General features: G+C 41.3%; 1 protein-coding gene across 2 annotated transcripts in view; it reads left to right on the plus strand.

Moving 5' to 3' along the window:
• ephx2 (epoxide hydrolase 2, cytoplasmic) overlaps positions 1–25,758 on the plus strand; it is a 55,462-nt gene extending 29,704 nt beyond the window's left edge. Inside the window, 9 exon segments of one of the 2 annotated variants that reach the window (NM_001006911.1) lie at positions 1,603–1,688; positions 4,908–5,019; positions 5,486–5,560; positions 8,930–8,975; positions 9,907–10,009; positions 16,814–16,883; positions 17,501–17,581; positions 19,253–19,311; positions 25,481–25,758. In NM_001006911.1, the coding sequence (NP_001006912.1) occupies positions 1,603–1,688; positions 4,908–5,019; positions 5,486–5,560; positions 8,930–8,975; positions 9,907–10,009; positions 16,814–16,883; positions 17,501–17,581; positions 19,253–19,311; positions 25,481–25,556 (708 nt within the window). In that variant the 3' untranslated portion in view covers positions 25,557–25,758. 2 annotated transcript variants of the gene reach the window in all.
• The last annotated feature ends 1,255 nt before the right edge of the window (positions 25,759–27,013 follow it).

Raw genomic sequence — 27,013 nt, forward strand, 5'->3', positions numbered from 1 at the left:
TTGCCTTTTCCTTCTGACTCTTTCTAGGTTTCAAATGGGGGTCACTGACCCCAGCAGCCAAAAACTTATTGCTCTTTGAGTCTCCAGTTTTATTGTTTTTGTTACTCTTTATTACTTATCTTTCTATTTAGGCCCTTCGTTATTCATATTCCTGTCTCTCTTTCAAACCACTCTCTGGTTGCTAGGTTAAATGGGACCCTACCAACCAGATAGCTGCTAAAATTCCAAACAGGAGAGCTGCAGAAAAAAAAGCTAAGCACGATAAATAATATAAAATAAAGACCAATTGCAAATTGTCTCAGAATAGCACTCGCTACATCATAAACATTAATTTGAAGCTGAACAACCCATTAAAATGTAGTTAGACATTGTCTTAATTTTCTGCTAAGCAGAGACAATGCAATTAATTGTTTTTGCTTATTTTAATCTGTGCTGAAGAGAAGGAGCTGGCATATTAATTTTTATATTTAGGGGCTGCATTCTGGCACAGTGGGTAACATGGCTGCCTTGGAACCCTAGAGTCATAGGTTGGATTCCAGCCAGGGCACCCTATGCAAAACATGTGTATGTCCTCACCCATGTCTGCGTGACTCCCTCTGGGTGCTCCGGGTTCCTCCCACACCCCAAACATATACAGGCAGGTTCATTAGCTCTTGATCAATCATTAACTTAGCAATTAGCTGATGTCATTATCCACAACTGAGCCTGTGGATGCTGGGAAACCCTGCAGCTGCCAGCACCCTAGATCTGTCAGACTAGCTTTGCACCCATTGAATTGGATGTTCCTTCAGTGACCAAAGTCCTACTCTATCAGCGTAAAGGTGCCCATACACAGTGAGATCTGCTCGTTTGGCAAGGTCTCCAAGCCAGCGGATCTTCTCCCAATATGCCCACCTACTGGCCTAATTCAAACCTCTGGCCCTAGGGCCAAATAATCAAATTAAAACGGCAGACATAGGCTCCGTTGGATCTGGGACTGCATCAATCTGATGGAAAAATCAAACCTGCCCAATCGAAATATGCCCAATTTTAAGCCAGATGTCGATCGGGGAGGCCCATTGGTGGTGCCCATACACGGGCAGATAAGCTGCTGAATCGATCTAAAGGACCAATATGAAATCAGCCTGTGTATGGCCGCCTTAAGACACAATTTGCGCAATGTAATTGCGGCGAATACAACCTGTAGTGCCTGCAGCGATTACTCTGGATTTGCAGGAAAATGTTGCATTATGAATAACAAATGTGGCCAAAATTGCACATTGCACGCTGCAAATGCGTTAGTAAATGACCCCTAAAATGAATTATTAATAAATTGTATTGATTCATTCACTTCATTTATTATTCATAGAATTATGGCCAATGAATCCATAACCAGGTTGTTAATTTCATTTTTATATTATTAGCACTGAATGTTAGTATTAGTGAATATTAGTGAAGTACTTAGTTAATGAAGAATGTATAATATCATTGCTGCCCTGTCAGACTCATTAATGGTCACTGGTGATGTTAGAAACCTGTATGTAATTCTGTATGTTCATTGTAGAAACCCATTTTATATGTTGGAATGTGGGTGCTAATTGCTTATGGTTTCTATCACTACAGGGCATATCCCAGGCCTCATTTATTGGCCATGACTGGGGCGGTGCTGTTGTGTGGAACATGGCTCTTTTCTACCCAGAGAGAGTGAGGTAAGATATAGATGCTCTTGTAAAACATTACATCTGGTTGCTAGGGTCCAAATTACCTTAGCAACCAGGGAGTGGTTTGAGTGAGAGACTAATATATGAATAGGAGAGGGGGCTGAATAGAAAAATAAGTTATAAAAAGTAACAATAACAATAAAACTGGAGCCTCACAGAGCAATAGTTTCTGGCTGCCGGGGTCAGTGACCCCTGTTTGAAAGTTTTAAATAGTTTGAAGAAGAAGGCAAATAATTCAAAAACTATAAGAAATAATTAATGAAGACCAATTGAAAATTAGGAGTTGTTATTCTATAACAGTGCTGTCCAACTTCTGCGGTGCCGAGGGCCGGAATTTCTCTCACATACATGGTGGAGGGCCGCTAATGGAAGCTAGTTTGGCCACTCCCCCATTTTAAACCACACCCACTTCAAACCACACCTATTTTATCACAATGGTCTCTGCAGGGATATCAACCATCATTCATATGTTATGTTAAGACACACCCTTAAATCCATATGCCTCCTCCTCCTCCCCTGTGCACAGCAACCCCCAGCATATAATTACACACCTTAGGGACCATTTAATGGCTAAATGCTAACAAACTCCCAGAACAAACCCCTGCCAGGTTCACCTCCCACAGGCAGCATAGGGGAGGCAGAGTATGGCACACACAGGTAGTACTCTGCCTGTCCTATGCTGCCTGTGTGTGCCATACCCTCCCTGCCCTATGCTGCCTATGTGCCATACTCTGCCTACCCTATGCTGCCTATACACAGGCAGCATAGGCCAAGCAGTACATACAATGTCTGAGGTGTGAAGAGGTGAACAATGTGGGTGATTACAGCCTGAGCCTGAGATGGGAACATTGCAGGGGTAAACAATGCAGAGATTAAAAGGTGTGAACAACACAGGGGATTACATATTTAAACAATACAGCTGATTACAGCCTGAATCTGAGGTGATAACCATGCAGGGGACCAGTTAATCTCAGTACTGATACCATTTAAAGCTTACACAAAGTTAAGCCATCAAAGCAGCCAGACAGGTGGGGGGGCCACACAGAGGGGGGTCGAGGGCTGCATGCGGCCCGCGGGCCGCCAGTTGGACAGCACTGTTCTATAACATACTAAAAGTTACATGAAACGTGCATCACCCCTTTAAGTGACCAAATAATCTCCCCAAACTGGAATATATATATCAGTAAATATTGCCCTTTTACATTCTTTCCCTTGAGCCGCCATTTAGTGATGGGCTGTGTGCTCCCTCAGAGATCAGCTGACAGGAAGTAGTGTGGGAGCAAAAGGCAGAACTCTGTCCATTCATTGGCTGATGGGGCCTAGCATGTATGTGTGCCTTGCCTTGTTTGTGTGCACTGTGACTCCTATGATCCCAGGGGGCGGCCCTTAGTACTTAAAATGGCAGTTTCCTATCTAGGATTATCCAATAGCACATACAGTACTACTAACTGATATTTATTTTAATAAAGCAAGGTTTTATATATGGGTATTTAACACAATATTTTCTCATAGAGAGCTGCATTATTCTGGGGTATAGTTTCCCTTAACAGATTTCTGTGCAGCCTTGTCTCTATTAATATATTCTACATGGATAATGTGACCATTGCGCATCCCATTGGGCTGAAACTTAATAGGCCTTAATGTAGGCTTGTAAATATCCACATAGTATTATAAGTACTGCAATCCATTCAGCGCTGAAGGTTCAGATGGGCAGGGACTGGGCTATAGGGAATGATAAGTGGAAGCTATTTGGGTCATGTTCTGTATTTCTCTCTTCCCCTATACACCGACGGAAGAACCTTGAGCATTTATAATCTTTGTATATTGAATTTATTAGTTATTTTAGTACAGTGAAATAAAGGTTTACACTGTTTAAATAGCAAATAATTCACTCCATAGCAAATAATTCACCACCATTTTTATCAACCAAATGCAATGCTGTATTTAAACAAACCCGCCCTTCATCCCTATGGGCTCAAATCAGTCTAAATCAGTCTATCAAAGTTCCCTCTATATAAAAAGGGGGTAAATAAAGAGTATGGGTTGATAACATAGCTCTGGTCTATCTCTGTGTCAGGGCACAAGGAAGAAAGTAACAACATAAGCCGTATATATATATATATTTAACTCACTAAAATACTATCTAGGGCTACAGAGTTCCCCCCTGGGATGAAGTAGTGGTTTTGCCCAACTAGTATAAGCCACATGATCGGCACAAGTAGGAAATAAATGAGATAATCTAATATACCGGGCAGCCAATGTTGGGCTGTGATCCTTCCCCCAGATTGCCGATGAGCATTGTCCTCTCTCCTGGATAAAAAAGGCTCAGTGTATCTGATTTATATTGATAATAAATCAGTTTGGGTTGTGTAGAATGGAATTAATTTCACAGTACTTTATGAGCAATATAAGCATTCCCATATAAATCTATATGTTTACATAGGCAGGGGCAGTGTCGGACTGGCCCACCAGGATAGCAGGAAAACTCCCAGTGGGCCCAGGTGTCAGTGGGCCCTTTTGCTCACCCAACCATTTGCCTTGTATGCCTTCACCATGGCTATTACCAATTCTATGTGAGAAGAAACAGAACAAATAGAAGAAAGGGATAGATAATAGTAAAAAGAAGAAATTAAAGAAAATGAGTGAATAGGGGAGGAAAGGTTGTCTGGAGAGTGGGCCTAAGGTCTAAGCTTTTCTGGTGGGCCCTTGGCACCCCAGTCCGTCACTGGGCAGAGGCCATGTTAGCGCCCGTTGCATCGCTCAATAACTGCAACTTGAACGGTCGGTTGTTGGAAGCTTAGGGGTCAAGGGTTCCATCACAATTTCAGTAGAGTGGACCAGCAGTAATGCTAGTATGGCCTCCACAATGAGACATTATATTGTATATATATTATAAAAAAAGGGTGAGTGCAGAGGATCTCTTGTTGTTGTCTATATATATTATAAAATATATATAAAATAGTGTACTGTATGGCAAGATTACCAATGCAGAATCCACAGGCAAAGAGTGTCTCTTCCACAAAGCCTTAAAGAGAGTATTTGTGTCCAGCGGGTTACAAGTAAAAATCCTGTCCAACTACAGATACGAAAAAAAGGGATCTCCGATCTAGATAGATAGACAGACAGATATATAGACACCATAATATCAAATTTCATGTTTTCTTAGTGAGCAGCACATACAAAGTGGCCTGTGTTTTACTTATACAGGGCAGTGGCATCTCTAAATACACCTTTCTTCACATCTGACCCAGGGGTAAATGCTTTGGAAAGAATAAAGGCCAACCCGATCTTTGACTATCAGCTGTACTTCCAGGAGCCGGTAAGTATGACAAGAAGGTACTGGGGCCCATTTACTAACTACAAGGTAACATACCATAAGGCCGGATTTTATATGGAGAATTATTTACAGGAGCCCCACTATGGAACATTAGATTAGAGAAAGAATCTTATAATGAAGATTCTAAAGCTACAAGTTAAACCAGATTGTACTTTATCATTGTATCCCTGGAATAAATCGGTCACTGCGTGGAATATCACTCACTAAGATCCTTAAGCCTATGATATACTATTATCTAAAGTGTTTTTAGTGAAATAATGTTTTACATAATGCAGGCAACAGGCACGTTTCACCCCTATACTGTAGCAGCAATGGGCAGTATAATAATGGCATGCTCTGGGTCCAACTCATATATTTCAGCCGGCTTTGCTGTTATTCACTTTTTACAAACACTGAATAAGGTCAACCAATGGATTAGGGTTTCAAATGTGGCTTCATTCCTCCCCAGGGTGTGGCTGAAGCAGAACTGGAGAAAGATTTGGAAAGGACATTCAAAGTGTTTTTCCGAGGCTCAAGCGAAAAGGTAAATGAGATTTCCAGGCCATTGTCTGAACTGTGTTGTCTAAACTGTGCATTTGTTGTAGGTTAGCTTCTCTAAGATCCTCTATGGCACCCATTGGTTTAAATAATGGATCACAAACTGTTGGCCCTAGGCCCAAGCGATCGAATTACAAAGACGGAAATAGGAGCCATCGGACTAAGGACCGGATGAATGAGCCAATCCGATGGGAAGATCAGACCTTCTTGATTGACACCTGGCAAATTTTTGCTCTAATATATCGATCAGGGAGGCCTGTCAGGGGTCCCTATACATGGGCAGATAAGTTGCCAGATCGGTCTAAAGGACTTAGCAGCTTAAATCTGCCATTATATAGCCGCCATTACTCAATAAGTGGTTGTCTGAGAACTTTTACAATTTATATTAATTTTACATTTGTTGTAGTTTCTGAGGTAGGAAGTTGTAGATATCTAATACCAGGCTTTCAGCTCAACAGCAATCCTAAGAGGCCGGCAACCATTACTGTCTATGCACTTCCTGGATTTGGTTAACTAAGAGGTTGTTGACTTATTTGAGCAAAAACAATGTGCAGATATCTCAGGAACCGCTAAAAATAGAAAATAAATGTACAGTTTACATCAATTCATCTTTTAGGTTTAGATTAATATTACTGAAACTTAAGGGTCATATGGAGTTAGGGATTTGGGGACCTACTTTGGGTTATCTGATTTTGGGGAAAGTGTTCCTGGTATTTTTCCTATAGCAGAAGATCTTTATAATCTAAGGACCTGAATAGAAAGCTGGAGAATAGAACAAAAGGGAACTGGGGGGAGATTGCAGGGGTACCCATAATAACATACTATATGTAGGCTGGCAAAAAGGTAAGATATGGGGAAAGGAAAAAGGGTGAGAGAAGAGACAGCATCTGTACATCAGTAGGGTTATAGTGAAATCCAGGAGGGATAGCTACAGTTGGGAAAAGAATAGAACAAAGAGAGGGGCTGGCGAAAAGGAATGAGAGAATCAGTGTTATAGGGGAAGACAAAATGCCCCGTACCTCCCCCACTGCCCCATAAAGGTAAGGGCTGTCTTTCCAAGGTTAAACATTTGTTGGACATTAGGAAGCTGACCGGTGGAAAGCCGATGTAAGATGGCCAGATATGGAGAATCTCAATGGAACGTCAAGCAGCAAGAAACCGCAGACAGGGGCCAATGTTAGAAAGCACCATAGGAACAGAATACTTGACCTTGGTGACCTACTGTGGGTGGGTAGGGTAACCATATCTCAATCTGTCTCCATTGTACCTGGGAAGCTGCCCATTCATTGGTTCAATAAAACTTGTATTCTTGCCTGTATTTTCAAACCCATTCCAAGGGGATGGGTTTATAGTTTATGTTTTATGTTTATCGTTATGTGTATTGGCTACACTACCTCCCTCCGCCTAACCCAACCCATCCTGTTCTACCTCTACCCCCTCTACTCCTTCTTTTCTATCTCTTTTCATTTATTTAATTTAGCAGAATTAAAAAAAAAAAGATAATTACAAAACAAATAACAGTTTCTGGAAAAAATATTCTATGTTCCAGTTCCGTTCCTTTGCCTGCAGCTCCCAAGATGGCCGACGCTAAACCTAATGGCATTAAAAGTATACATGAAAGAGATATACCCTAAAGCCTTAAAGATCTTAAATTAAATTTTTCACCAGTGTGTGACCCTTTGCACGGTGGACTATAGCCGAAACCCAATAGGCCACGCTCATAAATTGTTTACATCTATATCCTCCTGAAATTAGACTCGTCCTGTCCCAAGCATTGGCCTTTCGCTATCCCATTCAGTTTTCTGTTTTAAAGATGATCCCAAGCCCTCAGTGTCTGACTGCAGAGGGGAGTTTTGCGCTGATGGACGGGGAGTGTAATGGACTCGAGTAGAAGAGCAGATGAGCTGGGTGCTACCCTTACACCTCACCTCCCGCTCACCTCGTCCCGCTCAGCAAAATGGCGCTAGGTTCTGAAATTCAAGGTGTTGGTAACACTGACGTGCCAGAAAGTAATTAGAGGAATTAGATATTTGGGTAGGAGCAATCAAAAGTACATTGATTCTTTTGCCCGGATGAAAGATTTAGTAGATCTACAGTTTCAGGAGAGGTTTCAAGCAGAATGAAAAGGGAAAGTGAACTTGTCTGTAAGTGTCAGTACATCAAGGGACACCTACATTTTATCCATATTGTGACACCTCTTGTCATTGCTCAACCTGCCTATCTCTACATAGCGACACCCACTTACCTGTATATGTCACATGGTATAACATAATACCCAGCCGGCATAGCCCCCTATATGTGATAAAGCCCCTTAATCAAGTCAAGCTTTATTTGTCTGCATAAATAAATATACACATGGGAAGAAATTACTGATTGTTATTGGCCCACAAAAAAAGACATAAACATAAAAACATATTCCATAAACATACATACTACATACAAGTACAAAAACATACAGTATATATACAGAGGAAGGGATACAGTAATTAAAGTGGTTGTTTACCTTTGAGTGTTAGTATGAGAGTGATATTCTGAGATAATTTGCAACAGGTCTTCATTTTTTATTTGTTTTTATTTTTTAATGATTTCATTTTCTGTTCAGCAGCTCTCCAGTTTGGAGTTTTAGCAGCTATCAGGTTGCTAGGGTCTAAATTACCTTGGATGAGAGGTTGGTATATGAAATGGGGAGGGGCCTGAATACAAAGATAAGTAATAAAAAGTAACAATAACAATAAAACTGGTGCCTCACAGAGCAATTGTTTTTTTTGGCTGCCGGGGTCAGTGACCCTCATTTGAAAGCTGGAAAGAGTTAAAAGTAGACAAAAAAAATAAATAAATAATGAAGACCAATTGCAAAGTTGCTTAGTGGCCATTCTGCAACATACCAAAAGTTAAACCCCTTTAATGTGCAAAAGCTTTTTCCAATTGCTGCTATCAATATATAGCATTTTCAATTGCCAGTGCCTAATAAAAATAAATTGTTGCTTTTACATTTTTAAGTTATACTAGAACTATAATTTATACTCTAAAGTGCATTGTGCATTATTGTGCAACTTGTCCATCCATCTTTATCCTTTCCATATAGTAAATATACCAAAATCAACCAAAAATAACCCAAGGCCACTTCATTCACTATACAAGACCTGCCGTGATTACAACAAGCTAAAAGAGCGCTACTTGTTTAAAAATCTTACATCTTGAGGGATACAATGATTACACAATCTAGCTAAACGAGTAGCTATTGGTCTAGTAACCCATAGCAACCAATCAGAGGACAGCATTTACAGGTTATCTGTTTGAAAAGAGACACCTATTATGTTGCTTTTTTGGTTCTTAAAGTCTCTTCTTATTTCAGGATCGACTCGCTACCTCCCTAACAACGATGAACGTGCGAGAACGAGGTAAGTGTCTGTTTGGGGGTGCAGCCCTTATTGTATGTATTTTAATGCTGTTCCTTACGTGGATAATAATGGTAGTATTACTCAGATATGCAAGGAAGTGTTCTGATTCAAGCCTAAAACTTACATATGGGACATCAGTATAGAACATGCCAGTCTATGCACTGCCCTATATTCTGCTAGGCAGCCGGGGGCATGTCTAGGGCTCTGCCTGGCACTTTAATATTTATAAGGCAGAAGTTCAAATGTGCTCTGTCCCTCTTAGTATAAAGGTGGCCATACACGTTAAGATCCGCTCGCTTGCCAAGGGATCTTCTCCCGGTATCCCCACCTACGGTTTGGTGATATGGGGCGAATTTAGTCTATAATGACGGTAATGGGAGCAGTCAGTTCGCGGACCGCATCAACAAGCCGATGCAGTCCCCGTTCCGACTAAATTTTATAACCTGCCCGGTTGATATCTGGCCAATTTCACCTTAAGGCACCTTGTAATTACCACTTGGCTGAGGCCCTACCCACACACCTAGGGTGCTATAACCAAATCTACAAAAGGTCTGTAAGTGGTTCTGGTCTAAATATTGCCCCTTGGGGTCATGCCCCAGGACATCACCCCACAGCTGCCGCAGGTACCCCCTTCATGGCACGCCAGGGCTCTTTTACTATTGTAACCAATTATACATACGGCATAAAAGGCACTTTTTGCAATGGGTACAAACTGGCACACACAGAACCCATTATTATTGCGCCAGTGTGGACACAGCACTCCTAGCAAGTGATACAATATGGGTGTATCTGGGCACTCTTACATTTCCTTCATGTGTGTGCTATCTGGTGTGGGTACAGGATTGCCTTATGGGGAAAGTATATGCCCAGTTCTGTATGGAACGTGTTGGTATTAATTAGCTGTAAGCCACATCGATCATCTTCTTTGCAGGTGGAATATTAGTCGGCACAGATGAAGACCCGCCATTGAGTAGCATCATTAATGAAGCCGATTTGCAGTACTACGTGGCACAGTTTAAGAAGTCGGGATTCAGGTACATTGTACTGCATGATAATTGCACCCTGGCCTCTGTGCCATATACTGGCGTAACTGTCATATACACATACTGCCATAACTGTCATATACTGCCATATACATATACTGCCGTAACTGCCACATACCAACCAACCCGCTTGTTATCTTCCTCTACTGCCCTGCTCCTCAGCTTCCCCCTCACACACTCACATTGTATATATTTTATTTATATAGCGCTACTATTGTTCAACTGCAAGAACCTTCTGTCGCCCATTTGTTACTCTGCACTGCACACACAGTGGGTTGTAGTTGCACTACACCGTAGCTCCGTTTGGTCACTTCCCCTTAGCGAAGGCTAAGTGCCCCATGCTGCCCCATGCTCTAAACCTACACTAGCCGTGCTGTTGGCTTGGTTACAGCCAAGAAGGGGTTACATGTACTTGACATGCCAGGGCCTATTTTATATCCCAGTCCTGCTCATACCATTTGCCCTTTTAGATTTGAAGCTCTTTTGGGCAGGGCCCTCTTCATCTCTTGTATAAGTTATTGGTTTATATATAATTCTGCATGTTCAGTGTATAAACCCAATAGTTATACAGGGCTGTGTAATATGCTGATGCTTTATAAACACGTGATAATAATAATAATAGCCATATATTTAAACTGCCATATACATACACTGGCATATACTCCCATATACATACACTGGCATATACTCCCATATACATACACTGGCATATACTCCCATATACATACACTGGCATATACTCCCATATACATACACTGCCATATACTCCCATATACATACACTGCCTTATACTCCCATATACATACATTGGCATATACTCCCATATACATACACTGGCATATACTCCCATATACATACACTGGCATATACTCCCATATACATATACTGGCATATACTCCCATATACATATACTGGCATATACTCCCATATACATACACTGCCATATACTCCCATATACATACACTGGCATATACTCCCATATACATACACTGGCATATACTCCCATATACATTCACTGGCATATACTCCCATATACATATACTGGCATATACTCCCATATACATACACTAGCATATACTCCCATATACATACATTGGCATATACTCCCATATACATACACTGCCATATACTCCCATATACATACACTGCCTTATACTCCCATATACATACATTGGCATATACTCCCATATACATACACTGGCATATACTCCCATATACATACACTGGCATATACTCCCATATACATATACTGGCATATACTCCCATATACATATACTGGCATATACTCCCATATACATACACTGCCATATACTCCCATATACATTCACTGGCATATACTCCCATATACATACACTAGCATATACTCCCATATACATATACTGCCATATACTCCCATATACATACATTGGCATATACTCCCATATACATATACTGGCATATACTCCCATATACATATACTGGCATATACTCCCATATACATACACTAGCATATACTCCCATATACATACATTGGCATATACTCCCATATACATACACTGCCATATACTCCCATATACATACACTGCCTTATACTCCCATATACATACATTGGCATATACTCCCATATACATACACTGGCATATACTCCCATATACATACACTGGCATATACTCCCATATACATATACTGGCATATACTCCCATATACATATACTGGCATATACTCCCATATACATACACTGCCATATACTCCCATATACATTCACTGGCATATACTCCCATATACATATACTGGCATATACTCCCATATACATACACTGGCATATACTCCCATATACATACACTGCCTTATACTCCCATATACATACATTGGCATATACTCCCATATACATACACTGGCATATACTCCCATATACATACACTGGCATATACTCCCATATACATATACTGCCATATACTCCCATATACATACATTGGCATATACTCCCATATACATATACTGGCATATACTCCCATATACATATACTGGCATATACTCCCATATACATACACTGCCATATACTCCCATATACATTCACTGGCATATACTCCCATATACATACACTGGCATATACTCCCATATACATACACTGCCATATACTCCCATATACATACATTGGCATATACTCCCATATACATACACTGCCATATACTCCCATATACATACATTGGCATATACTCCCATATACATACACTGCCATATACTCCCATATATATACACTGCCATATACTCCCATATACATTCACTGGCAAATACTCCCATATACATACACTAGCATATACTCCCATACACTGGCATATACTCCCATATACATACACTGCCATATACTCCCATATACATACACTGGCATATACTCCCATATACATACACTGGCATATACTCCCATATACATACACTGGCATATACTCCCATATACATACACTGGCATATACTCCCATATACATACACTGGCATATACTCCCATATACATACACTGGCATATACTCCCATATGCATACACTGGCATATACTCCCATATGCATACACTGGCATATACTCCCATATGCATACACTGGCATATACTCCCATATGCATACACTGGCATATACTCCTATATACATACACTGGCATATACTCCCATATACATACACTGGCATATACTCCCATATACATACACTGGCATATACTCCCATATACATACACTGGCATATACTCCCATATACATACACTGGCATATACTCCCATATACATATACTGGCATATACTCCCATATACATACACTGGCATCTACTCCCATATACATACACTGCCTTATACTCCCATATACATACATTGGCATATACTCCCATATACATACACTGGCATATACTCCCATATACATACACTGGCATATACTCCCATATACATATACTGGCATATACTCCCATATACATATACTGGCATATACTCCCATATACATACACTGCCATATACTCCCATATACATACACTAGCATATACTCCCATATACATATACTGCCATATACTCCCATATACATACATTGGCATATACTCCCATATACATATACTGGCATATACTCCCATATACATATACTGGCATATACTCCCATATACATACACTGCCATATACTCCCATATACATTCACTGGCATATACTCCCATATACATACACTGGCATATACTCCCATATACATACACTGCCATATACTCCCATATACATACATTGGCATATACTCCCATATACATACACTGCCATATACTCCCATATATATACACTGCCATATACTCCCATATACATTCACTGGCAAATACTCCCATATACATACACTAGCATATACTCCCATACACTGGCATATACTCCCATATACATACACTGCCTTATACTCCCATATACATACATTGGCATATACTCCCATATACATACACTGGCATATACTCCCATATACATACACTGGCATATACTCCCATATACATATACTGCCATATACTCCCATATACATACATTGGCATATACTCCCATATACATATACTGGCATATACTCCCATATACATATACTGGCATATACTCCCATATACATACACTGCCATATACTCCCATATACATTCACTGGCATATACTCCCATATACATACACTGGCATATACTCCCATATACATACACTGCCATATACTCCCATATACATACATTGGCATATACTCCCATATACATACACTGCCATATACTCCCATATACATACATTGGCATATACTCCCATATACATACACTGCCATATACTCCCATATATATACACTGCCATATACTCCCATATACATTCACTGGCAAATACTCCCATATACATACACTAGCATATACTCCCATACACTGGCATATACTCCCATATACATACACTGCCATATACTCCCATATACATACACTGGCATATACTCCCATATACATACACTGGCATATACTCCCATATACATACACTGGCATATACTCCCATATACATACACTGGCATATACTCCCATATACATACACTGGCATATACTCCCATATACATACACTGGCATATACTCCCATATACATACACTGGCATATACTCCCATATGCATACACTGGCATATACTCCCATATGCATACACTGGCATATACTCCCATATGCATACACTGGCATATACTCCCATATGCATACACTGGCATATACTCCTATATACATACACTGGCATATACTCCCATATACATACACTGGCATATACTCCCATATACATACACTGGCATATACTCCCATATACATACACTGGCATATACTCCCATATACATACACTGGCATATACTCCCATATACATATACTGGCATATACTCCCATATACATACACTGGCATCTACTCCCATATACATACACTGCCTTATACTCCCATATACATACATTGGCATATACTCCCATATACATACACTGGCATATACTCCCATATACATACACTGGCATATACTCCCATATACATATACTGGCATATACTCCCATATACATATACTGGCATATACTCCCATATACATACACTGCCATATACTCCCATATACATACACTAGCATATACTCCCATATACATATACTGCCATATACTCCCATATACATACATTGGCATATACTCCCATATACATATACTGGCATATACTCCCATATACATATACTGGCATATACTCCCATATACATACACTGCCATATACTCCCATATACATTCACTGGCATATACTCCCATATACATACACTGGCATATACTCCCATATACATACACTGCCATATACTCCCATATACATACATTGGCATATACTCCCATATACATACACTGCCATATACTCCCATATATATACACTGCCATATACTCCCATATACATTCACTGGCAAATACTCCCATATACATACACTAGCATATACTCCCATACACTGGCATATACTCCCATATACATACACTGCCATATACTCCCATATACATACACTGGCATATACTCCCATATACATACACTGGCATATACTCCCATATACATACACTGGCATATACTCCCATATACATACACTGGCATATACTCCCATATACATACACTGGCATATACTCCCATATACATACACTGGCATATACTCCCATATACATACACTGGCATATACTCCCATATGCATACACTGGCATATACTCCCATATACATACACTGGCATATACTCCCATATACATACACTGGCATATACTCCCATATACATACACTGGCATATACTCCCATATGCATACACTGGCATATACTCCCATATGCATACACTGGCATATACTCCCATATGCATACACTGGCATATACTCCCATATGCATACACTGGCATATACTCCCATATGCATACACTGGCATATACTCCCATATACATACACTGGCATATACTCCCATATACTGGCATATACTCCCATATACATACACTGGCATATACTCCCATATACATACACTGGCATATACTCCCATATACATACACTGGCATATACTCCCATATACATACACTGGCATATACTCCCATATACATACACTGGCATATACTCCCATATACATACACTGGCATATACTCCCATATACATACACTGGCATATACTCCCATATACATACACTGGCATGTATTCCCATATACATACACTGGCATGTATTCCCATATACATACACTGGCATATACTGCCATATATATTCACTGGCATATACTCCCATATACTGGCATATACATACACTGGCATGTATTCCCATATACATACACTGGCATGTATTCCCATATACATACACTGGCATATACTGCCATATACATACACTGGCATATACTCCCATATACTGGCATATACTCCCATATATATACACTGGCATATACTCCCATATACATACACTGGCATATACTCCCATATACATACACTGCCATATATTGCCATATACTGTATATATATTATATAGAAATGGCTACCAAATTGCTAACCATAACATTCTCTCCTTGAAGTTACTTTAAACTCATTGTACTGTATAACTCAGTTTACAGGGCACTGGCACTTATTACTTTAAGTAGAATCTCTCTATGTGTTAAACTGAAATGTCAATTTGCTTTAATAAATATAGAGATCTGCCCATGTCTGTGCCCATGAATGTGCCTATAGCGGGGGAATGGGCCAGTACAGAGGCGGCTCAGACATTGCTCCTCTGTATCCAACCGACCGACAAGCTGTCATTTCCCCCCGTTGCCAAGAACTCGCACTGGCCTGGAAACGACATTTGCATCATTTCCATCCAATTACATATTCCATTTTGTTTTCTGCATTACAGAAATATCTGCTTCATTTGACATCTTTATTGATAGATTCACGGGGGAATAGCAGCCCAGACTCGCACTTGGCAATTACTGGATACGTTTTATGTTTCAGTCCTGAAAGGAAAATTAAACCCTAAAATGGATCGGTTGTATTGCCCCCAGAATAACGTGTTACCCTGGGATCAGCACTTTGTACCCACCATAACTGTGTTAATGGGGTTGAGCTGGACCCCCCGTATAAACCTACAGCTGATATAAAGGATAATGTGCCTGTATCACAGGGCTAACGAGCAGCAAATATAAGAGCCTAATTATAAGAACTCCCTCTCCCAATTGGCTACACCGATACCACCAGGTTCCCTCTTGCCCGTCTCTGTTTGTATGTTGGGGTGTTATTTATGGTTTGTCCCATCTGGGCCACTGTAGGATGTTATTGGGGGTTCAATTACTCCCTCTGCCCCTGGGACCTCCCTTTTGACATTGGATTATCTGCTGATCTTACAGGGGCCCATTAAACTGGTACCGGAATATGCAGAGGAACTCAGAGTGGAACATCTCTGCCCATGGCTGGAAGGTAGAACCATTAGAACAAAACTTCTGTGCTGCCTGTGCTTTCATGTAAACAAATCATATAAACGGTTAAACAGTAGGAACCTGCATTAGTGCCTGCAATCATTCATTTAACCACACTAAAGGTGGCCATACTCGGGCCGATTATAGCTGCTGATATGGGTCCCTTGGACTGATTCGCCAGCTTATCGGCCTGTGTAGAGGCAGGAACGAGGGGCCTGCCTGACCAATATCTGGCCTGAAATTGGCCAGATATCGATTGGGCAGGTTAAAAGATTTAGTCGAATCGGGGACTGCATCGGCTCGTTGATGTGGTCCCCTAACCGACTGTGCCATTGCCGCCAGGGCCAAACGATCAAATTAACCTACATTTTCCCAATATTGCCCACCCGTAGGTGGGGATATCGGGAGAAGATCTGCTCGATTGGCGACCTTGGCAAGCGAGCGAATCTTAACATGTACCTTAAGCCTGTAACAACCAATCAGATGTTTGCATCTACTGTTCTACCTGCGCTAACTGCTGATTGGTTGGTACTCCATAATTTTTTCGCTACTAAACCCCACGTGCCTCTCAAATAAGCAGCACTTGCATCACAATCTCATTCTCCTTTTTTTTTTTAGATTCTGGTTCCGGCTTTGATGGTAACGGCTGGAAAGGATTTTGTTTTACTTCCAATAATGACCAAGGGTATGGAAAATCTGGTAAGTGGGAACTTATGTTGAAGAACTATTAGGGCTTATGATTGAACGGAGTGACAATAAATTGCCATCTAAATGGGAATGTAACATTCAGACACAAATATTAAGTGCAGTAGGTGACAGTGGGTGACACAGTAATATAAGTGCCAGTTCCCAGATCAGGGGCTGAGCGAGGGCCCCAATAGGGAATCTGTGAGTTTAGTTCTAAAGAGACTGAGGGAGGGGGCAAATGAGTCAGTGGTGCAGGAAAGTATGTGGTTGTACTCAGTAACCAGGGTATCAGGATCAGACATCTCTCTAAAGGAGGAGAGACTGGACCTGAAAGAGTTAGCTAAGACCTGCACTCCGTCTCTGCAATTCTCTTCCAAAATCTGTCCAATTTGATCTTAAATCACATTTATTCAGAGAAAGTTCCCCTCATTAAAGGTCCCCATACACGCTGAGATCCACTCATTTGGCGAGATCGCCAAGCGAGCAGATCTGCACCCGATATCCCCACCTACGGGTGGGTGATATCGGGGAGCGTGTAGTTAAAAAAAAATAATTGGATCGTTTGGCTCTGGGGCCAAACGATCGCATTATATTGGCGGCAATGGGGCAGTCGGTTCTGGGACCGCATCAACAAGCCTATGCGGTCCTGGCCGATCGATATCTGCCCAATTTTAGGCCAGATATCGGTCGGCCAGGCCCCTCGTTTCTGCCCCTACATGGGCAGATAAGCTGCCGAATCAATCCAAGGGACCGATATCAGCAGCTACAATCGGCCCGTGTATGGGGGCCTTTAGTTTAGTTGGACTTCATTGTGCTGCTAAGTGCAATACCTTAAATGACATCTTTTTCATAAAACAAGTTAAACGTATAAAGATCATGGATCTTAGATTCTAACTGGAGAGCTCCTGAACTGAAAATGAAATAACTAAAAAGACTACAATTAATAAAAAATGAAGACCAATTGCAAATTGTCTCAGAATAGCACCCATTACATCATAGTAAACGTTAACTCAAAGGTGAACAACCCCTTCAATGTGTTGTGGGCCGTCAGCTAGATCCGTAATAGGGCACAATAAGCAACCGAATATCCTCAATACCTGATCATTGGCGCAATTTCATGTTAGCATATTTATATTATATTTTATATATACATATAGAAGAAACCAAACCAGAAACCTGAACCAGAAAACCTAAATCTGATTTTGCCTTATCAAATAAAATATCATTCTAAGCAACTTTCCAGTATATATTGATACAGTATTTTTAGTGGTTATTTTCAAACGTATTTGTATCCCCTATTGGCAGACAGACTTGTTCTCCATGGGTTCTAGAGTCAGAACCGGAGAACAGAAAGGGATAAACAAACCCTGCTTTCAGTACAATTACATTTACAACTATAAAAGCAATGACATTTTTAACAAACGGATATTGGGAAGTTGCTTGGAATGACAGTGTTTTCATTAGGCACAATTTCTGCTTTAAGGTTTACATCCCCTTTAATTTACAGACTAATAAATCACATCCAGCCGAAGCCTGATTGCCAGCCATTCATTATACACTGTGTATGATTTACAATTGACCGGTTCTCGTTAGGGAATAAATTCATTTTCTATTCGCTTCCCGTTTAATAAATATTTTAAAGGTGCGGCTCATGTTTTTGTTTTTTTTTTTCTTTTGAACCAGATTCCTAATTTGAGCCGAGGACATATAGAAGAATGCAGCCACTGGACGCAGATGGAAAGGTGATATTATGCCCCTGTACCCCCAGTCTGATATATACAGGAAACTGGTTTCTCATACTGGGTATTGGCAGTAAATTTTCCCCAGCTAGCTCATAGTGTATATGCACCGTATGGCTGAAGAATATTTTAACATAATGGAACTGAATTACCAGATGCAGAATTTCTGTAATGAAATGGAATGTTGCAAGGCAGCATAGCTAGGGGGTGCCATTATTATTTATTACCCTACTGGCCTGTAGTTTCCCAAGCTCAGAGGCAATACTGTGATTTATTTGCACCTCAGCAATTTCTTATACACTTCATGTTCTTATTGATATATATTATGGCTGGAATGTCTATCTGCCAAGCTGGAAAGGCTCATTTCTGTCAGTCTGCGGGGGGGGTAGCTTGGGGGCACGCTCCCCGATTACTTCTACTGCAGAGACGCATTGTGTATGGGCCCTGCCCTCCCCTGTGAGTTAGAAAAGCAGCAGAAGGTGAAATTATGGGGCACATTAACTAAAATCCGTTCTTTTCTGTGTTTAAAACACATTATGGTATAAATTCGGAGTAACCTCGATCATTTCTGAAGTTCTAAAATGTCTCGAAAATGCTTTTATTGCAATTGCGTTCCGAAAGGCACGATATTTTCGTGCTGAAAAGTTTGTTATGCCATGAAAAGCTTTCTGGCTTTGGAAGTCTTCCCTAGGACTCAATGGCACTTGACAGATCAAACCTGGTGAAAAGATAGTCCCGAGGAAAGTGTAACCAAAGCCAATTCCGAAATGGTCGTATTATTTGCACAAAGTACGTTTTTTTCCATGGAAATTTAATGAAAACCCGAAAAAATCATGGAATTTTCAAGAAATTTTCCCATACATTCAGAAATGTTCTATAAGTTAGATAGGGTATAAATTCGGAGTAACCACGATCATTTCTGAAGTTCGAAAATGTCTCGAAAATGTCTCGCAAATGCTTTTATCGTTCATACGAAAATATCGCAATTGCGTTCCGAAAGTCTCAATATTTTTGTGCTGAAAAGTTCATTATATCACGAACACCTTTCTGGCATTGATGCCTCCCATAGGACTCAATGGCACTTGACAGATCAAATCTGCCGAAAAGAAAGTCCCGAGGAAAGTGTAACCAAAGCCAATTCTGAACTGTCCGTATTCTTTGTGCAAAGTACGTTTTTTTTGTGGAAATTTAACGAAAACTCGTGGAATTATGTCGAGCCTTTGCCATACATTCCGAAATGTCTATAAGTTAGATATGGTATAAATTCGGAGTAACCACGATCATTTATGAAGTTCGAAAATGTCTCGCAAATGCTTTTATCGTTCATACGAAAATATCGCAATTGCGTTCCGAAAGTCTCAATACTTTTGTGCTGAAAAGTTCATTATATCACGAACACCTTTCTGGCTTTGATGCCTCCAATAGGACTCAATGGCACTTGACAGATCAAACCTGGCAAAAAAAGATAGTCCAGAGGAAAGTGTAACCAAAGCCAATTCCGAAATGTCCGTATTCTTTGCGCAAAGTACATTTTTGGGGGGAAATTTAACGAAAACTGGTGGAATTTTGTTAAGCCTTTGCCATACATTCCGAAATGTCTATAAGTTAGATATGGTATTAATTTGGAGTAACCACGATAATTTCTGAAGTTCTAAAATGTCTCGAAAATGCTTTTATCGTTCGTACAAAAATATCGCAATTGCGTTCCGAAAGTCTATTTTTGTGCTGAAAATTATGTCACGAAAACCTTTCTGGCTTTGATGCCTCCCATAGGCACTCGCCGGATCAAACCTGGCGAAAAGATAGTCCTGAGGAAAGTGTAACCAAAGCCAGTTCCGAAATGTTCGTATTCTTTACGTTTTTTTCTGTGGAAATTTTAACGAAAGCCACGAAAAACTGGAATTTTAACGAAATTTTCGCTTACATTCCGAAATGTTCTTTAAGTTGGAAAAAATACAAAATGATCTCAAAATTGTTATTGCTCCTGTCACTGTCGCTTTACAGATATAGAGATACCTGAACTCTAATCTGACATTTTGATCAATGTGCCCCAATGTGTCAGACTCAGGTACAGCTCTCTGAATATCTGTAAAGCGACAGGAATGGAACCCAGTGACAGGAGCATGGAGAGAGTTCTGAGGGATAAACTGTATGTGAATGGGTAAGGGGGGGGGGGCTCATTATGTAGGTGAGGATCCTGCGCTGTAGGCGGCAGCACTCTCTAATTACTCTTCTTCTTGTAGAAATATTTTCAGTCTGTGGGAGAGAATCAGGTTATCAAATCCAATAAAAGAAATGAAATATGTAATATCCCATAATCCATCTGCACTACCCGCTGTCACACCGTTATAATAATGCCTGCGCCAACCTACCTGTCGGCGGCTTTCTGTCTTACCTTCCCGCAGCAGAAAGGAGTCGGCAGCCTGACAAGTCTGGGGGCCCGATAATAACTTTCATTATTCCTCCGACGTCGGCCGTGGGCACCATTGCTGAACTCTGCTCAGATGCAGATGATTCCATTTCATTAGGCACATCCGTAGCTCTGAGTTACACCCCTCAGTGCCTGTCAGTGTAAGCCTGCTCCTTCCCCTGTAACAAAAACAGCTATTTTGGCTTTGAAGTACCTTTAGAGTTTTTTATCCAGGGAGAATGTCTACTGATAGGCACAGATGTACAGCAAAGTATTGTGTAAGGCTAGGGGGCACAGCGCCAGCATTAAAGGGGTTACTGTAAAGTTAACTTATAGTATGTTATAGAAAGGCCTATTCTTAGCAACTTTTCAATTTGTCTTCATTTTATATTTAGTATAGTTTTTGCATCATTTGCCTTCTACTTCCGATTCTTCCCACCTTTCAAATGGGGGTCACTGACCCCGGCAGCCAAAATCCTATTGCTCTGTGAGGCTCCAGTTTTATTGTTATTGTTACTTTTTATTACTTATCTTTCTATTCAGCCCCTTCCCTATTCATATACCAGTCTCTGCTTACTAGGGTAATTTAGAACATAGCAACCAGATAGCTGCTGCTGAGGTACTGTTTTATTATTACAGAGAAAAGGGAATCATTTAACCATGAAATAAACCCAATAGGGCTGTTCTGCCCCAATAAGGGGTAATTATATCTTAGTTGGGATCAAGTACAGGTACTGTTTTATTATTACAGAGAAAAGGGAATCATTGAACCATGAAATAAACCCAATAGGGCTGTTCTGCCCCAATAAGGGGTAATTATATCTTAGTTGGGATCAAGTACAGGTACTGTTTTATTATTACAGAGAAAAGGGAATCATTTAACCATGAAATAAACCCAATAGGGCTGTTCTGCCCCCAATAAGGGGTAATTATATCTTAGTTGGGATCAAGTACAGGTACTGTTTTATTATTACAGAGAAAAGGGAATCATTTAACCATTAAATAAACCCAATAGGGCTGTTCTGCCCCCAATAAGGGGTAATTATATCTTAGTTGGGATCAAGTACAGGTACTGTTTTATTATTACAGAGAAAAAGGGATCAATTTTAAAAATCTGAATTATTTGATTTAAATGGAGCCTTCGCATAATCTGGAGCTTTCTGGATAACGGGTTTCTGGATAACACATCCCATACTTGTATATATATATATTTTGTTTTGTTTTGTTAATTTCAGTAAAATACTCATTGTGTTTACGCTGGCAATATAATTGCTTCTAACAAGGCAGCAGCCAGAATCTAAACATAAAACAACTGAACCATTATTTTATATGTGAGCCAAAGAGAAAGTGCTCATTACTTTGGGAAATAAAACAACAAATCAACAACATAATGAGCAGAATAGAATGTATTAGTGGGAGTTTTTGGAAATGTGCAGTAATACTGACGATATAAAGAATAGAACTACTGCAACATTCTAATGTGAGTGAGAAATACAGACTGAGGTGAGCAAGTTGCATGGCAGTTCCAGTGTGTTACTGACTGTATTGGGTGACAGTTGCAGTGTGTTACTGACTGTATTGGGTGACAGTTGCAGTGCATTACTGACTGTATTGGGTGACAGTTGCAGTGTGTTACTGACTGTATTGGGTGACAGTTTCAGTGTGGTACTGACTGCATTGGGTGACAGTTGCAGTGCGGTACTGACTGCATTGGGTGACAGTTGCAGTGCATTACTGACTGCATTGGGTGACAGTTGCAGTGCGTTACTGACTGCATTGGGTGACAGTTGCAGTGTGGTACTGACTGCATTGGGTGACAGTTGCAGTGTGGTACTGACTGCATTGGGTGACAGCTGCAGTGTGGTACTGACTGCATTGGGTGACAGCTGCAGTGTGTTACTGACTGCATTGGGTGACAGTTGCAGTGCGTTACTGACTGCATTGGGTGACAGTTGCAGTGCGTTACTGACTGCATTGGGTGACAGTTGCAGTGCGTTACTGACTGCATTGGGTGACAGTTGCAGTGTGGTACTGACTGCATTGGGTGACAGTTGCAGTGTGGTACTGACTGCATTGGGTGACAGATGCAGTGTGGTACTGATTGCATTGGGTGACAGCTGCAGTGTGGTACTGACTGCATTGGGTGACAGCTGCAGTGTGTTACTGACTGCATTGGGTGACAGCTGCAGTGCGTTACGGACTGCATTGGGTGACAGTTGCAGTGCGTTACTGACTGTATTGGGTGACAGTTGCAGTGAGTTACTGATTGTATTGGGTGACAGTTGCAGTGCGTTACTGACTGTATTGGGTGACAGTTGCAGTGTGTTACGGACTGCATTGGGTGACAGTTGCAGTGCGTTACTGACTGTATTGGGTGACAGTTGCAGTGCGTTACTGACTGCATTGGGTGACAGTTGCAGTGCGTTACTGACTGCATTGGGTGACAGTTGCAGTGTGGTACTGACTGCATTGGGTGACAGTTGCAGTGTGGTACTGACTGCATTGGGTGACAGTTGCAGTGTGGTACTGATTGCATTGGGTGACAGCTGCAGTGTGGTACTGACTGCATTGGGTGACAGCTGCAGTGTGTTACTGACTGCATTGGGTGACAGCTGCAGTGTGTTATGGACTGCATTGGGTGACAGTTGCAGTGCGTTACTGACTGTATTGGGTGACAGTTGCAGTGCGTTACTGACTGTATTGGGTGACAGTTGCAGTGTGTTACTGAAGCTGTGTGAGAAGCAGGACAGATATTATACTGATAGTTTTAGCTCACAGATGAGACTGTACACTGAATATTGCATCAATTTTGAAGAACATATTTTTTAAAGCTAGTAATACAACGGAAATATCCATAGGTAATAAAAAGTTGCAGCTGTCCATAGCAACCAATAAAAATATAGTTTTTAAGAGGTGACCAGTACATGCTTCCTGCTGATTGGTTGCTATAGGTGACTGGATCAGTAGCAAATGTTGCTCCTTTGAAACATTTCCCCAAATGAGTCCTAAGGGGGTGCAAGTAGGCGGATGCTAAATAACAATATATATCTAGAATGACTTTGAACCCCCAATATAGAGGTTGTGACCGCCATTGGCAAGCCCAGAGCCGTGGATTGGTGGCTCAGTTTGAAGGCCATTTAGGGCGGTAGTTGGCAGTGGCTGTTTGTAGTTTAGGCCATCGCTATACTATATTTATTATGTGCCAGGTAAGGGGGGCTTGCCCAGACATTGGCCTGCAGTTTTAGGGAGGGCAGTTGAAAGGCACCCACAGAATAAAACAGGGCCGGCTACTTTGTATCACTGAAAACTGGGGGCTCAGGTTGTAAAATGTTTCTATTATGTCTGTGTAGCCCCCACTCCCAGCTGCATTGGTGCACAGGGTACATGCCGTGTTTAGCCCCTGTATATATTGAAATAAACACTTATAGAGATATGCATTGAGATTCTCCATCAGTTGCCCCAGCACAATACATATCAGCCATGTTGGCTAAGTCAAGCTTCAGTCGTAGCGCAGCCTCGTGGGGGCCACCATCGGCCCATTCATCTGCTGTAACCTCTGGCTAAAGCACCCCTAGAAATGGCAGACACCTCTTTTTAATAAGAGCTTTGCCCTGGGTCCACTTGTACCTGCAAACTGCCCTGACTGGACCTTACATATGAACGGAAGGGGGGGCTAGAGATGGTCCTACTGTTAATGCCCCCTACCTGTTTAACGTCATTACCTCTAATAGCCATTTACTTACGTTCTCCCCTTATTTACAGGCCAGCGGCCGTCAATGGGATCCTTATCGAATGGCTGGCGGAGGTTCATAACTTGTCCGTAACATCCAAACTGTGAGAGGGTTCCTCCGTTTGTCTTTAACCCACCCCTCCTCCCTTTCCCATCTGACTCCAGCAGAAGTTCTGGGTTTGTTCTATGTTCTACAGGTCTGTGTTCTTCGCAGTTGTGTCTTACCATGAAATTGTACCTGCTGATATCACAGCCTTATGTCCATAAGTGATTTATGCTCTCTAACCTCCAATAAAAACCATTAAGGAAATAAAGTCTACTGGGTGACTGGGTCGCCATTTGGAATAGGTCACTGGTCCTACTTATAATTCTGTCACTCCCACTTAGCTCCCATTTCTATCTCAATTGCACATCCTCATGGTTCCCATATCTGCAACTGCCATCTGAAAGTCATTGCACTTCCTCATGGTTCCTATATCTGCAACTGCCATCTGAAAGTCATTGCACTTCCTCATGGTTCCTATATCTGCAACTGCCGTCTGAAAGTCATTGCACTTCCTCATGGTTCCCATATCTGCAACTGGCATCTGAAAGTCATTGCACTTCCTCATGGTTCCTATATCTGCAACTGCCGTCTGAAAGTCATTGCACTTCCTCATGGTTCCCATGTCTGCAACTGCCATCTGAAAGTCATTGCATCTCCTCACGGTTCCTATATCTGCAACTGCCGTCTGAAAGTCATTGTACTTCCTCATGGTTCCCATGTCTGCAACTGCCATCTGAATGTCATTGCACATCCTCATGGTTCCTATATCTGCAACTGCCATGTGAAAGTCATTGCACTTCCTCATGGTTCATATATCTGCAACTGCCATCTGAAAGTCATTGCACTTCCTCATGGTTCCCATATCTGCAACTGCCATCTGGAAGTCATTGCACTTCCTCGTGGTTCCCATATCTGCAACTGCCATCTGAAAGTCATTGCACTTCCTCGTGGTTCCCATATCTGCAACTGCCATCTGAAAGTCATTGCACTTCCTCGTGGTTCCTATATCTGCAACTGCCATCTGAAAGTCATTGCACTTCCTCACAGTTCCTATATCTGCAACTGCCGTCTGAAAGTCATTGCGCTTCCTCATGGTTCCCATATCTGCAACTGCCGTCTGAAAGTCATTGCACTTCCTCATGGTTCCCATGTCTGCAACTGCCGTCTGAAAGTCATTGCACTTCCTCATGGTTCCCATGTCTGCAACTGCCATCTGAAAATCATTGCACTTCCTCATGGTTCCCATGTCTGCAACTGCCGTCTGAAAGTCATTGCACTTCCTCACAGTTCCTATATCTGCAACTGCCGTCTGAAAGTCATTGCGCTTCCTCATGGTTCCCATATCTGCAACTGCCGTCTGAAAGTCATTGCACTTCCTCATGGTTCCCATGTCTGCAACTGCCGTCTGAAAGTCATTGCACTTCCTCATGGTTCCCATGTCTGCAACTGCCATCTGAAAATCATTGCACTTCCTCATGGTTCCCATGTCTGCAACTGCCATCTGAAAATCATTGCACTT

The sequence above is a fragment of the Xenopus tropicalis genome, chromosome 5, assembly GCF_000004195.4.
Source record: "Xenopus tropicalis strain Nigerian chromosome 5, UCB_Xtro_10.0, whole genome shotgun sequence".
Classification (NCBI taxonomy): Eukaryota; Metazoa; Chordata; class Amphibia; order Anura; family Pipidae; genus Xenopus; species Xenopus tropicalis.